At 41.6% G+C, this 14,920-nt stretch overlaps 4 protein-coding genes and 1 long non-coding RNA gene across 5 annotated transcripts; 2 read left to right on the forward strand and 3 right to left on the reverse strand.

Moving 5' to 3' along the window:
* Positions 1-1,258: 1,258 nt before the first annotated feature.
* On the reverse strand, positions 1,259-3,404 carry LOC6725641. The gene is made up of 3 exons (XM_016172746.3): positions 3,041-3,404; positions 2,110-2,230; positions 1,259-1,556 (listed from the first exon to the last, which is right to left on the reverse strand). Exons 1-3 carry the CDS (start codon positions 3,279-3,281, stop codon positions 1,433-1,435), a joined length of 486 nt encoding a protein of 161 aa, XP_016038860.1. The 5' UTR covers positions 3,282-3,404; the 3' UTR covers positions 1,259-1,432.
* Positions 3,405-3,761: 357 nt separating this feature from the next.
* On the reverse strand, positions 3,762-4,855 carry LOC120285298. The gene is made up of 2 exons (XM_039296954.1): positions 4,521-4,855; positions 3,762-3,996 (listed from the first exon to the last, which is right to left on the reverse strand). The coding sequence occupies exons 1-2, from the start codon at positions 4,829-4,831 to the stop codon at positions 3,870-3,872; spliced, it is 438 nt and encodes a 145-aa protein (XP_039152888.1). The 5' UTR covers positions 4,832-4,855; the 3' UTR covers positions 3,762-3,869.
* Positions 4,856-5,768: 913 nt separating this feature from the next.
* LOC6725642 lies at positions 5,769-6,871 on the reverse strand. The gene is made up of 3 exons (XM_002106613.3): positions 6,397-6,871; positions 6,076-6,208; positions 5,769-6,013 (listed from the first exon to the last, which is right to left on the reverse strand). Exons 1-3 carry the CDS (start codon positions 6,560-6,562, stop codon positions 5,905-5,907), a joined length of 408 nt encoding a protein of 135 aa, XP_002106649.1. The 5' UTR covers positions 6,563-6,871; the 3' UTR covers positions 5,769-5,904.
* LOC120285299 lies at positions 6,801-7,584 on the forward strand. The gene is made up of 2 exons (XR_005544554.1): positions 6,801-6,941; positions 7,112-7,584. It is a non-coding gene; the product is annotated as an uncharacterized LOC120285299 (long non-coding RNA).
* A 2,801-nt stretch (positions 7,585-10,385) lies between these two features.
* On the forward strand, positions 10,386-11,964 carry LOC6725643. The gene is made up of 3 exons (XM_002106614.4): positions 10,386-10,601; positions 10,690-10,804; positions 11,647-11,964. Exons 1-3 carry the CDS (start codon positions 10,481-10,483, stop codon positions 11,795-11,797), a joined length of 387 nt encoding a protein of 128 aa, XP_002106650.1. The 5' UTR covers positions 10,386-10,480; the 3' UTR covers positions 11,798-11,964.
* The last annotated feature ends 2,956 nt before the right edge of the window (positions 11,965-14,920 follow it).

Raw genomic sequence — 14,920 nt, forward strand, 5'->3', positions numbered from 1 at the left:
TAAGTTTGTAAAAGTTAAAAGTTTTCCAGCGACAACATTGTCTGCGACGACCTTTTGTTTGCACGTGGCTGTTATCCACTCGCTCCACCTCCATCTCCTGGCCAAACTCACTCCTTTTCCATTCCCCCTGCCATCCCATTCCAGTCCCATTCCGCTTGGCCAATTCCACTAAGCCACATCGCTGCTAGGCCACCAGAAGAGTTTTCGAACCACCCGGGGAGCAGTGGTTTCACTTCCTTGGTTGGTGCGTTCGGTACGGGGGCCACCTGTACGTGTTGTTGTGGAAGGCGTAAACTGTATTTTTATGACACTAAGCAAACAATTAACTCGAGCGGCTAAGCAAAGGAGGGAGGGCTACTCAATATACACCGGAAATAATATAATATTTTACAGAAATAACAATAGAATTATTTAATATTTAATAATTGTAACCAATAAAATATATGAAATAAAAATCTAAAATAATAAAAATAACCATTCAATTTAAAACTACAAACGTTTTAAAGATTTAGTCCTAAAATAGATTAATTTCGGTAAGTATAGAAAGTTCACAGGCCGTGTAAAGGTAACCATGGAATCATGGGACCATGGACGATGAAAACCAAGACAATGGACAACAGATATCGCTGCTCCCACGCCTTCATTTCCGTAACCCCCCTCTACGCGGACACTTTTGGCAATCACATGGTCCGCCCCCGTCAGACCACGCCCCCAAGGCCCAGTTGGTTACTTTATTTTTGGGCCCGAGTCAATTAGAATGCTAATTTGTATGCAAATATTTGTGAATTGAATGAGGTTGTGTGTGTGTGTGTGTGGGGCGGGTGTGACTCCAGTATTCCCCGTATTCCGTATTCAGTGTTTAGCATCCAGTATCTGTAGCTGGTCCTTTGTCCCATGCCCTTTGTTTATTTGTTTGTTTGTCCTTTATTACGAAACCGGAAATAAACTAAAAGCCAGCCGAAAAGGAAAGTGATGGAAATTGCCTGCAGCTTGGCGCCAAGGCGATGAACACCTCTCGCAGGATCTCGAGTCCTTTGAGGGGGAAAACGAGGACCATTCATCATCAGCAACCAGGAGATGTGCGATTTTAAAGCAATCAGTCCCAATGATTGCCCGACTAGAGGGCATTGTTTATCTGGAATTCATATCATTTATATACAAACCAACCAATCTATAACCAAAGCGACTATAACTCTTTCCAAACCAAAACGTTAAGTGCTCTTTATATTCACACTTTCGAGCAAGACAAACAAATGCATTGTTTTATGCAGTAACCCATATTTATTGAAGCATACAATTCTTAGTCACAGATAGTACTCAAAAAAAAAACCAAAAAAAAAAACAAGAAGAAGTGCTGGGAAGTTGAGGGGAAAGGGGCTGTGGAATGTCAGTTGTTCACACGCTGAGCAACTGACCCTCCAGGTGGTGGAGGTCAGTAATGGGGCTCCTTGCCGAAAAAGGAGAAGGTCTCGTTGCACCGAATCTCGTAGCAGTCCGGAAAGGATGTGAAGTGCCTCGATAAGCGCAGATCGAATATGAATTCACAGTACGGATAACTGAAAGTCGAACAGAAGGCAAACAAACAATGAATGCCGGCAAACGAGCCATTTTGGATGCAATGGGGTGCCAGAATGCCAGGATGCCGGGATGCCGGGATGCCATGAAGCCAGGATGAAAATGGTGAGGTGATGCATTGCACGGTGTGGTTTGCAAGAAATCGCCGATAAAATATTTATTCCGATTGCGATGGCGATGGCGATGGCGAAGGCAGCTCAGCATGAAAAGGAGCCAAAACGAATCGAAACAATGCTGCCAGCTATTTTAATTGTTATGCAATTCAAATGCCACACATATATATCTAGTATATATGTATGTATGTATGTATGTAGTACGTGCATGCAGGCCCCAAGCTCAAGTCCGAAAAGCAAACCCCAAGCAAAAGCCAAACAAGTTTATTTTAAAATGCAATTCACACTACAAAATAACAGAGGCATGCATAAATTGCAAATTGCAAGTGCTGGCTGGGCATTTCAATGGCAAATGTGTGATGGTGTTTGCTGGTGTTTTTATGGCTGGCAACTGGGTGGGTTGACTGATTGCATAACTTACATTGGCGGAAACCAGAGAAAGCAGCGATATGTGCAGAGTATGCCAAAGGGTCGCTTAAATTCTCCGTCTGGCGTTTGGATCGAGCCGGAATTGTGCTTCTTCCAGCATTGCGATGCCCAGCCTGAAAATGGGTAACACTTGAATCAGAACTTATCCATAACCAGTATCAATTGTATTGGGTTGTATATGTGTGTGTGTGTGTTTGGTAGTGACTAATCTGTGTGTGCCTTGGGTCCTTGTTGCGTAAGGACATCGACTGCCAATTAAGCCTAAAACATTCCCCAACTCATTTGTTCGACTTCACTTTTCTGGTTCTGTGGGGATACTCGGCAAATTCGATTCGAAATAAAATGCTTGTTTTCGAAGCAGTGGGGTGCAAGTACTTCTTTGATATGGTATTCAAAAACCGAAGCTCAGCTGGATTACTTTTGATTGACTATAGTAAATATTGAATCACCAAAGCACTCTCTTCGTTGATAAAAATTTCCATTAAATACATCGGTTGTAGTTTGGAAAGGAGTCTAAACTTTCATCAAATACGAATTTATATCTTACAATAAAATGTAAGTTAATTACACTGCAACATTAACATGTATTAATTATACTCGAAGTACTTTGCATTTGCATCGTTTTTTTTTTTTAATTTAAACTCTTGTTTAAATTGGTTTTCACTTTGATAAAAAACATAAACGAAGCATAGCACAATTTATGCTTTGTGTTGTTGTGTTTATTTGCTCTGTTGTATTTAGAGCTTAATAAAGTAGATAAGTCAGTTTATTTATTATGTATTATTGTTTGGCCACATGGCGTATAAGCAATATGAACTACCATCGAATTTTCACCACAAACACCCACTCAAAAAAAAAAAAAAAGAAACGTGAACAAAACCAAAAAAAAAAGGAATATGGAGGTGGTGGTTGGGACTACATACTTCCATGGTTGTAATCACATAAACAGCAGAGAATTAACAGCAGAACAAATGCGATTGTTGTGGTGCTTTTGCGAGTGTGTATTGCAGTTATGGTTGCCGCCGTAGAATTTGTGGTTCTCGTTTCTGTTATCGATTTGGCCATTGCACAACAATCGTAAACACACCCGCCGCCGCCAAAATCAGAATCGAATTCTGGGCCAGAATCTGTAGATAAATTCGATTCGGAACCTGAGCCTGCCATGTATCTAGTGGCTATTGGACGCCTTCGGATGCCTCGAATGCGATACGTGGCTGTCTCGGCGCGGTTTTAACCGCCGCCAGCGATGGATGTCGCGAGTGTGCCGAAAATCGCCACCCAGGCCAGCGAATCAGATTGGGACGAAAAAAGGTGTATATATATATATATATATATATATATATATATAAATGTATGTGTATGGAATGATACAGATAAACAAACGGCAAAGAAATGCCACGAGTTTGAGCTGTTGTGCGCCTAAATTGATGCCAATTGATAAATTATCGCATGCGGTTGTGTGGGTATGCGACCCCATCTGCCTCCTTCTTCTTCTACATTTTCTGCACCTCTTGCTCTGAATGTGATTACCACACGGAGAAAAAAGTATTACTTATCAGATTTTACCTTATGCCATATAAATACCACAATAGCTAGAGCAGAGGTGCCCCACGTTGGGCGCCAATTATGTATCTTAAGGAATAATTAGACTAAATGTGATTTGCATTTGACCAACCAAAGAAAGTTTTTATAAACCTGTTTATTTAGCCCCTGTTTATTTCAGTATATGCTCAAAGCAATAGGGAGAGTCAGTCACACTTTGCCTTCCCCGTTTACCGTTTCGTTTTCGGTTTCCATTTCGGTTTCAGTTTCGGATCTCATGGGATTGTAGTTGCGGCGGTTGGCACCTTTTGTGTGGCAAATCAGGTGAAGGGGCTGTCTGCGAAATGGGACGGGGCGCTATGAGTGCATAAACCCAAAGAATGCAACATGGCCAATGTATTCGCCAGGTCACTTAAGCTCGGAATAATCAGTTAATCAGTCAATGGGTTAATCAATCGATGTCAAATTCAAAATGAAATTTTAAATCACAAGTGCACTTCTACATAATTTGATTTTATCTCACTTCCGATTTTATAAATACTTTTCTTAGAATTTTACGTTATTATCTATAATGCAATATGTTAGCTAAGAAGTTATGTTGGTCTAGTGGACAATCTAGTAGAAATATTTAAGTACGCATATTTCAGATTTCCCACAATTGATTATAATCTGTTTACATGAGCACTACGCAATGCCCGTTTACAGTTCGCCCCAAGAGATGGTTGCACAATTTACTCGTAATGCGCAATTAATTTGTTTATAACTATTTAAAAATAATCTAATTCCCAGCCCCCAGAAATTGCCGTAATTTGCCAATCAACATTGAAATAGAAGCCACCGCCACCGCCACCGCCAACGCACCCAATGCAATAAAGCAAACTACGCACTACGCGTAGTTTCCCCAAGTGATCCAATCCCATCCATATGTATCTATATAGTGATATAAACGCACAACGCACAACGACCACGACCCAAATCCCAGTTACGAATACTCGGACAATACGCGGTCTGACTGACAGATCCGAACCAAGCCGAATCGAGTTGATCTTCTGAATTCTGCGGGTGCGGGTCCGTTGGCCTTCAGCGATCAATGCCATTTCGTTTGATTCCATTAAAGTGCGGCCCCATCTGCTCCGGACCAAAATTGAGGCGTGTGAGTTGGTGGCTCTCATCCCCTCCTCACCCGCCCATTCGCCCACTCTTCCCCTCTTCTATTTCGAAAAACCCACTCAATGATTCTGCTGGAGCAGTTAGTTGGTCAAAGGGTTGGGCGGAACGGGAAATGCTGAATGGTGAGAGTGCGAACCCTTTTGGCCTACGGCGCAGGTGCGCGAGTTAACAGCTCCATTGACTACAGCCACATAATTTATCTTATTTTTAGCCAGCACCTGACAACCCCCTGCCCATCCATTCCTTTGAGAACTCACAGAAACTCGCTGGGTAGCTAGGTAGGTACACAAATTTTCAGGAAACGCTTTGGCATAACTTTGACTGGCTTATAAATGTCGAACGATTTATTTGCGGCTGTTTGGCGGAGGCGAGAAGTTTTGGTTCAGGTACAGGCATCGCCATTGCCATGGACTAACCAAGTTTGGTTAACTTCTACCCCCTTCCCCTTTTAAGCCACGTTTTTAGCCATCAAGTTAAGCGGATATATCGCTTTGAACCGGGCTGAAAGCTGGTGGAAAAAAATGACGTCGGTAACAAAGTGTTTCAAATTTGTTTACTACAAAAAGTGGATTGCTTTTTGGCCATCTAACAGGTATGTGGCGAGGTAATTGGGCGTGGCCCGCCTCCTCCAAATAGGGGGCGTGGCAAGTTTGGCTAGCACGGATGAGTCCATTGATAGCTTTTGTGGCTTTTCAACTTCTCCATCAAATGGAGTGCGAACAACACTGTTGACTCTTTGGCCTTACGCCAACATTAAGTGAGATAAACTTTGACACCGAATATGTAACCAGCATCAAATGAATCCGATTCGATATGGAATCGGATGAATAGACAGACAATGGTTAGTCGATTTATCTGAGTTTCGCCACACAAGTCAATCCTTCGCATCTCAAGAAGGTACACATCATTCTAGAATTCATACTGAAATAAACAACTTCGTTCGTTCTCATAAATTAGGTCTTTTGATTTAATAATACTTTCTTTCTAACTCGCACTACATGTCCATATAAAATCTAGTATTAATCAGACTTAGGCTATCCAAAAAAAAGATACTTAAATAGATGCACTAACATAGTTAATCGAAGTAATTCATAAGCGTACACTGGACGCTGGTACAGTCGGGCAGTGAAGTGAACAGCACGCAGGATAACTTATAATCGTAGATGAACTCGCAAGTGGGGAAGCTGCAACAATTCGCGTTAGAAATGATTCATAAACAATTGGATAACGAGTTCCCCGAACTCACCTGACGGTGAAGAACCAGGTGCACTTGAAGTTGCACAATATGCCATAGGGCTTCTTCAGCTGCTCCTTTTTATTGACCACAGTGTTCTGCAGATTGTAGCCATCGTAACGGCGCCAGCAGTGATTAATGTTACCTTAAACATTCAAAATCATAATTAAAAATACTTTTTAAGGACTTGGTCGTATGATCGCTTAGATACTATTTTAGTAAAAGAGTTCATAGCTAAGCAAAAGGTTCTTGAATGTTTACGATCAAATTTATGAGAATGCACTTTCCTGCCAACTTTTGACTTCCGGTGGGTTTTCCCCTCAGTGTACTTACGGCGAATGTGATGGCTGCCGCCATGGTGATGAAAGTCCCGTCCCTCCAGCTGACCCCCATGCCCGTTGGTGGCCTCCACGCCCCTGACGCCCCTGCCGCCGAAGAGCAGCAGGTACCAGAGGACCAGGGAGCTGACGATGAAGACGTAAGTCACTAATTTGGCCATTTCCGGCGTGCATTCACAACACACAAACACACACACACACACACACCGCCTTTCTAGCTTTCCTTCTTGACCACTTTCTTGAATACGCTCTCCCGCACTCTCTCTTTCTTTCAGTGTCTGCGTCTGTGTTGGTGATCTGCGTATGTGTGGGTGCCAGGTGCCAGGTGACAAGGTGCAAGTGTATAGGTGGATGGATGGGTATGCTATGGCTGTCGCTTTCGTTGCCGCTGCGAATGTCGCCCCTGCACTGAATACATTTTCTAAAAATGCGAAATCTGAATTCGCTGGCTTTGCTGGTCTCGCAGTTCGGCGGTCTAACAAAGCACTGCCGATTTGCTCGATGGTCCGATTTGCTCCAGGTCGCTCCACATCAGTATCTGTATGTATCTGTATCTGTATCTGTGTCTGTATGCCCATATACCATTTATTTTTGGATCTTTTCGGACATCGGCCGCACAAACTATTCAATTTGAGCGCGTGTTTCCTCCCGCACTCGCTGCCTCTGCCTGTCACTCATTTCGCTAATTTAAATAATCAAATGCGAATTAGCTGAAGCTGAAGCTGATGGTGATGGTGAAGCTCATGCTGTGTGCAGGTCCAGTCCAAAAAATGGGGAAAAAAGCCAAAAATGGGGGGGCTACGAACCCGCACTTTGTGGTCAATTGGTCATCCAACGCCTGCAGTTGCGACTTTGCTGACCAGCGAGCAGACCGAAAAAAAGGTGGGTAATTCTCGGTTTTCGAAAATGCCTTGGTCAATCGATAACTATCAAAGATACAGTTCAAGGATATATTTAATAAAGTTTCATTTAATTGAAATTCGAAAAATAATACATTGTTGCTTGTAATTTTACAGCCTACAATATTGAAGACCTGTCATTTTACGTTCAATTTTAAATAATTTTGCAATACCATATGCATTGGCACACACATTGTTTTATTTGTTGCTTAAGACATCGTTTACAGCTTTCGGAAAATCCCAGAGTTCAATAAATATTTACGGCATTCAAATGACAAAGGAAATCGTTCTTCCGTTTCAATTACTTAGATGGTTTTTCAGCAGCATTCACCTTTCTTGGGGCAGAATTTCCCTCGCTAGTTCCGCCCCCTTTTCCCGCACGTTTTCCGCCCTTTGTACAATGGAAAGCTAGTCAAACCCCGTTATAAATTAAAATTTTATTTAGCTGCAGTTGACAATTTATTTGCATTTCATTTACCACAAAGGCGAACAGAAAAGGCATAGTACTCACGAGATTTTCGGGTTCGAATATCCAATACCGTGCGCGATCAGTTCCTGTTTCCTATTTGATTAATGTTAAAAGTGGTAAATATAAAAGTTAAGCCAGGCTATTTATACTTCCATATAAAGCTTGAAAGAGTAATTAATTTACTTGGAGTAACTTGAATGTGGACACATTATGCCCAACCCATTAAGCGGTAGCATGCACAAAAAGAAACCGGCAAAGAAAGCCTTACATCATAAAAAGGAAGTACACGAGCAAGTGTCCACAGGGATTGGCGGCAGCCAAAGGAAGCGATAGTGGGTGAAGTGGTTCCTACAATGCGGTTATGCCGCTGTGGCTTACAGTGGGCGGTTTTTTGGGTTGCCAGGAGGGGGTGGGTGGTGGTTAGTGGGTGGCGGTGGTGCGGCATATGCCAGTGCAAAGTTGTAAGAAAATGCAATGAAACGAAATGAATGTCGCTGAATGAACGAATGAATGCATGCATAACTAACACGACACCAAATGAACGGAAAAAGAAGGTCGTCGGGGTGTGGTAGGTGGTTTCTGTGGAGAGGGGGGTGGGTGGCGTGTTACGAGCGGCAAGTTACATGTTCCCATATCACCACATACCACATATATCTGATATCCCTGGGTCGTGTCTGCCTGCTGTTTCTGACTGCCGCCAAAAATGGGAACTCCGAGTTGAACAGTTGAATGAAACGAACTGGCTGAATGAAGTGTTTGACAACACTTTAACTTGATTAAAAATTTAATAGCCAGCAGGGCAAACATTGTGCGAATGGATGGATAAGGGGTTAGTTAAGGGGCAAGGACTCGTCTCAATTGGATTGCACAAGTTGCCACAACATTTGTCTGCTCTTGTGTGCGGGTTAAGCTAACGAATGCATTTCATTAAGATTTGCCACCGAACTAGTTCTTTAAATGCGCAAATTAAGTCTGGCCAATACATTCGTCGACTTTGTCCTTCCCTAATTGAATGGTGGCGAAAACCAGATTAATTAAAATTGATTTTTTACTTCAAAGTTGTAAATGTGCATATCCTTGTTTGGTTTCTAGTCCGACTAGACTAAGTCGAAATAATTACTAATTCACGATAACCTTACTAATAGCTTGTCTAAAAATGAAAAAATTCTCAAAAAATAACATTTTAACCCGTGAATGCCAATCGATAGAATATTTTATAACGAGTTCAACGAAGTATGACATTCCATATTTGGAACATTGACTGATTTGCTGTGACAAAAACAACTGAAATTTGTTCTTAAAAAGTTGGGAAATATTTAGGCAAAATTATGATATTTTCGAAGAATTAAATTTGTTATAACTTGGCCAAAAATGGTCACACATTCTAAAAAATTACTGTTTTATACAGCTAATGATCCAAATAAACTAGAAATGGTTTTGTTTTTGTTAATTAAAAAAAATTATTTTTTTTTCAAATTTTTTAATTTTTTATAAGGGGTAACATCATCATTTTTTGTGAAAAACTGACAAAAATTTACATTTTAAACTGTGAATGCCATTCAAAGGGAAATTTAATGACGAGTTCAACGAGGTATGGCATTCCATATTTGGATTAATAACTTCATTGCTATGAACTAAAAAAGCATTATTTTTTGTTGGAAAATTGGGAATTAATTTTGGCAAAATTATGATTTTCCGAAGAATTTAATATCCTATAACATGCCCAAAAATGGTCACACATTCAAAAAAATTATTGTTTTATACAGCTAATAATCCAAATAAACGATGCCTATAACCATTTTGTTTATTTGAAAAAAATGATATTTTTCAAATTTTCTGATTTTTCATAAGGGGTAACATCATCATTTTTTGCGAAAAGTGGGCAAAAAATTAAATTTTTAGCTGTAAATGCCAGTTAATAGAAAATTTTATGACGATTTCAACGAGGTATGACATTCCGTATTTGGATAACTATTTCCATTGTTATTGAAAAAACTAGGTAAATTTTTCCGGAAAAATTACTTTAGACCGTACAGTTTGAGGAAAAGCTGAAGTTGCAGTGTATTTCGCCATCCCTAGATTAGCGATTTGAGATTCCCTGGCCATCAGCGCGACGGCACTCCATCTCTATTCCTATCTCAATTTCTATCTTCAAGTGCGGCGCTCGATTTCGCCGCTCTCTGTCCCGCTTTTGCCATTAATTGTGCAAACATTCTAGAACAATTTAAGCTAGTAAAGTGCTGTAATAAAAAGCCGGCACCGCCCCAAAAGCCGATTTGATAAACCGCCTGACCCCGCCACGCTCGCCAGCGAATGGAATCAAGAGATGAGTTGCCGCGCGGAGTGGCGTCTTCAATTAAATAGTAATACACAATAATCAACAGACCCGAAAAAAAGAATAGCAAACAAGCGCCTCTGACTCGACCACGGGATACCCTATGATTTTAGATTATACCTAATCCCGAAATTTGATAATTTTAAACTTGCGTCCATGAAGTAACTTTCCTTACTGCCAGATATTAATCTTAATTGATTGAGCACTCCCCCATTCATTATTGAATCGAAACAATTGATGAATCTCACTGCCATTTCAGTGGAAACGGAGAGGCGACGACTCAGTCCGGCAATCTCTATAAGTATGCCCTGTGTAGACAACGCCGATCGGAGTCCGGTACCAATTCAGTCCAGTTTCGAACACCAAGGCGGTCGCAATGCATCCGGAACGCTACGCCAGTCCAAATCCATCGATACCATTGGTAATCGCAGGCGCCCTGCTCATCTCGATGCTCTCGCAGGTGAGCGGCTACTCGGGCCGGATTCCACCGGATGCAGGTGAGCGGATATATGTTTCCCATATATACTATATATTTCTAAATATTTATATATATTAATATATATGCTATGTTCATATTATGATCAGATAATCCCGGTAAGTGCATGTACCGCGGCGACGTCCTGGAGCTGGGTGTCAACAATGGCATCGCGCCCTGCCAGCGACTGACGTGCAACAAGGATGGCTCAATACTTATCGAGGGGTGAGTTCCAGAGTACCTTGACCCGGTCACGGCACCATCTAACACATGGACTGGAAAAAATCATGAGTACACATATTGTGGGGAAATTGCTTGCAAGCTGCTGGAAGGTCTTTTAAACAATGTCAAAGAAGTAGCCAGCTGGAGCTTTAATTACTTCAAAATCATAAGAGTTTTAACGAAATAACAATATTTTTTCGAGTGTATTTTATGGCACACCCCAGTCGCTGATAAGTCGCACACCCAACAGCGAAGATGACGCTATGTCAACCACTTGCGACTGCGACTTCTCGCCGAGTTTCTAGTTAGTTTCAGTTTGAGTTTCGAGTTCGCCAAGTGGCGCAAAAGATGAGGCTGTAATTTCTAGGTCAAGCTAAAGAGTTGAAAGCTAAATTAATGCTGTGGGCGAGGGGTGACTTCACATCCTTTGGGTGGAGGTTGTTAGACAAAAAACTAAATTGAGGGAAACTAAAAGTTTTGCCCCAGATTTGAAATGGCTTTAGCTCTTGAGGTGTTAAGTGTTTTCTTTTTTTTTTGATTTTTTGGTAACACTTCTAAGCAATGACAAAGTTAACAAGACGTTGAGTTTCTTTGAGCAAGCCTGTCGCAATCTTTGAAATTCAGAGACCTCATTCCTTACAACGCGGCCCATTTGCCTGAATCATAATCAGTTGGCGGGATTTATTCTAATCTCAAGGTTTAGTCGGTCAAATTTGGAACGTGAATCATACGCAAGACTTATAAAATTCCACAGCGAAATAGTATACATTTTGAATAAAAATCTTGTATTGTGAAATTGTAAATTCTATTTGTAATATATACTATTAATTTAAATTTGCTTACAGATGCGGCAAACTGCGCATCGAAAACTGCAACCGAGGCGAGCGAATCTCTCCCGGTGAACCCTTTCCGGAATGCTGCAAGCTGAAATACAAGTGCAAGCAGATCGGAGCGGCACCCTACTACATCGAGCGGAATACGGCGGAGAAGGTCTAGTGGGATTAGCTGGAATTATGCAGGATTAGCCACCGGGAGTAGAGGACCACCGAAGCCAAGGATGCCTTGAATCTTTCTTAGATGCAACGTACATATAATCAACAATTTGCTAATTTATTTGTCATCTTGTACTTCTCAATAAGCACCATGTTTTGTTTTTTTTTTTTTTAATCGATGTGTTTTCGTGGGTGGCTTTCGTGTTTCTTGTGCTGCAGCCAAGTTCTGGCCAACACAAAAACCACTTGGCGCCGTTAGTGAAACTGTTTTCGCCGGGCCAAAAGAAATTGTTTAATTACTGGGCCAACCCGCTCATAAACAGCAATTAAGGCGAAGCCCGCCCCCTCGAGTGTTCCTCAAGTGGCAGCAATACTCGCAGCAGCACCAGTACACTGTGAAAAATCGCGTAGGATTAATAGAATACCAACCTACTGATATAGGTATAGGTTGGATTTATTCAACTAACAAAATTGTGTATAATTCATAGAGTATATCACAAAGCTAAATACCTTTTATAATAGCCCACTTTAGATGCTTGCTATCTGATTCTCTTGGCAGCTTTTCTCTCAGTGCAGCAACTGTTGCAGCCGAGAAGCAGCAGTAAAGCGCAGTTGCAGTTGTAAAAATAAAGCGCCACCTTTTGTCGCGAAACGTTAATTAGTGCGAAATAATGAACGAGCAAATGGCGGCGCAAGCATGTGTGTGTGTGTGTGTGTGTAAGTGTGAGGTGCGCTGTATGTGTGTGTGTGTGCCAGGTAGGATGCAAGATGAGTGTGTGTGTGCCGAGTGTCCTGACAACTACACATACACATACAACTAGCCTAGAAAGCAATCAAGGTGAGCAAATTACTCAATTAGTTCGAAAGCTTCTAATGACCTTCTTCCAGGACAATTCTTTAGATTGGGGAGAGAGTGAAAGAGAGGGGTGCACTCCTTATGTCCTCTTTTCTATAATGGTCTAATTGAAATGTTCACCTTTTTTCATTTCCTGATAATGACCTTTTCAGCGAGAGCTATTTCTACTAATTTAATCAGGCTGAGGCTGCGCTTCACTTCCAAGCCGATGATTTTAACAGCTCTTAAGCTAACAATAACAGCTGTTAACTAATATAATTTACTGCGAAACATAATTGATAAATCATATGTAATTATACTTCCGTTAAGTAATTCCTAATATTTTTATCCTTTCGACAACCATTCATCTGGTAACTTTAGAAATTATTCTCAAAGTCATTGATAGCCAAAAGCTGCCATAAAATACAATACCACTGCATTTAAGGCTAACACATTGTCAGAATACTTGGGAATACTTACGCTCGCCGAATGCCCTCAAGAAATATCGGAAAGCAGTTGCAACACATCCTGATGGCCCTCGAAGTTGCCCTCTTTTATTATTATTATTTTCGAACTGCTTGTGCGAGGGAATTCCTTGCGCTGTTGCCTCTCAATTTATTTCTGCCTCGCACTAGTTGACTCTTTTAATAACCAATTTGGCACAAAGTCGGTGGTGGTAACTTGAGGGATATTAGCGTGGCCCGTAGTCCTGAGTCAGGAGTATGGCGTATGGAGCCAGGACTGGAGTACACGACTTGGGCAAACTTTTACCTGGTAGTTGTGGACATCGGGTTGTGGGAAAAGCGGGTCTAACTTAATGGAAAACGCACGCACACACACACACACATCCGAGTAGATGGCTGCCAGGGGAAAACTGCGGCTTAGGTCTTCTATTATGAAAAGCTCATCTAATTTCAATCAATTTTGCCAGTCGTGCACTGGACTGGGGTGGAAATTTTAAATGGTGTACTAAACTTCGAGTTGTATGGCTCAAATCATATGAAATCGAATCTAAGCGAAATTTAAAGAGTCACCATTTTTATGGCCGGATGAGTCCGAAACTTTTTGACAAGCTACACAAGCAGCCAACTCGCATGCATCATCGACTGGCAAAGGGAACCAAAAGGACGCCGGGATTCCAGGGCCAATCTCCTCGGATCCTGCACTTGTCATAAAGCCGGAGTCAGCGGCTCGGAACCAGCGAACCACTTAATCATATCAGCACAATAAGTCAACGGGGCGACGCTCCCGGGGGCCATAAAATTAAATCCTTGCCGCGCTCCAGAGCTCAAAGCTCAAAGAGCAAGGAACGTGGAGCATGGCGCACCTTGCCATTCAAAAAAAAAAAAAAAAAAGGAAGGGAATGCAAAAAAAAAAAACATCCATAATAATAAACGAAATCAATGGCAAGTCACCTTGAAGGCAGCTCCCGTTTCACTGGCCCCCACCCACCGAATCAAAATTCCGGGCCAAAGGTAAAAGCACGCAAATGGCAATAACTGGGGGTAAAAAATATGAACTGTATTGTTGGCATATAAAAGGCGACTTTAAACGCAATTTAAATACGCTCTCAAATGTAGTTAGTTATATTTTGGTTGGCAACCTTTCTTAAATGCTAACATTTTCTATCGAAACATAGTAACTGCTAGCAGCGGATTGAGGAATTTCCAATAAAAACATGGCCAATCCTTTGACGAATTGCTGTCGCCCAAAAGTCAGGGTATTGCACAAAGTTAAGCTGCTTATTCGCATATTAAAAATGGTTTATTTATGTTCCGTTCTTCGTGGGTTAACGAGAGCCCCACAAGGTAATCGATTTATGTGCTGCTATTTACAATTTTTGATTTATCCCCATCGCCGAAAAAAAAACCCACTTTCTCCAAGCCTTTTGTGTAATGCGATGCGGGGAGAAAAAGTTTGCCAAAGCATTTGACAAATCTGCATGTTTGTAAATGGATGGCCATGGGTGTGGGTAAGTGGGTGGTGCGTGAGTGGGTGGTTCTTGAATGGGTGGTGCGTGTGCATGTGGGTGTGCGTGCGTGCGTGCAAGGAAGAAACTTGGGTCAGGTGTTTTCCCTTCACCTCACTTTGCCCGCTCAGAGTTCCTTCAACTGCGGTGATTAGTTAAAAGGACGACCTTCACGAACATTACCTTAACTCAGCTCTATTTATAGGCCTTCCAAAACCCCAGTCATTACTCCCTGGCCAAAGTATCGCCAAACTTTTCCACCGACGCTCACATTTAATTTGATTGTATTTTCGCGGGGAAAAGCCGTTCCAAAACAAGAAAAC

The sequence above is a fragment of the Drosophila simulans genome, chromosome X, assembly GCF_016746395.2.
Source record: "Drosophila simulans strain w501 chromosome X, Prin_Dsim_3.1, whole genome shotgun sequence".
NCBI classification, from domain to species: Eukaryota; Metazoa; Arthropoda; class Insecta; order Diptera; family Drosophilidae; genus Drosophila; species Drosophila simulans.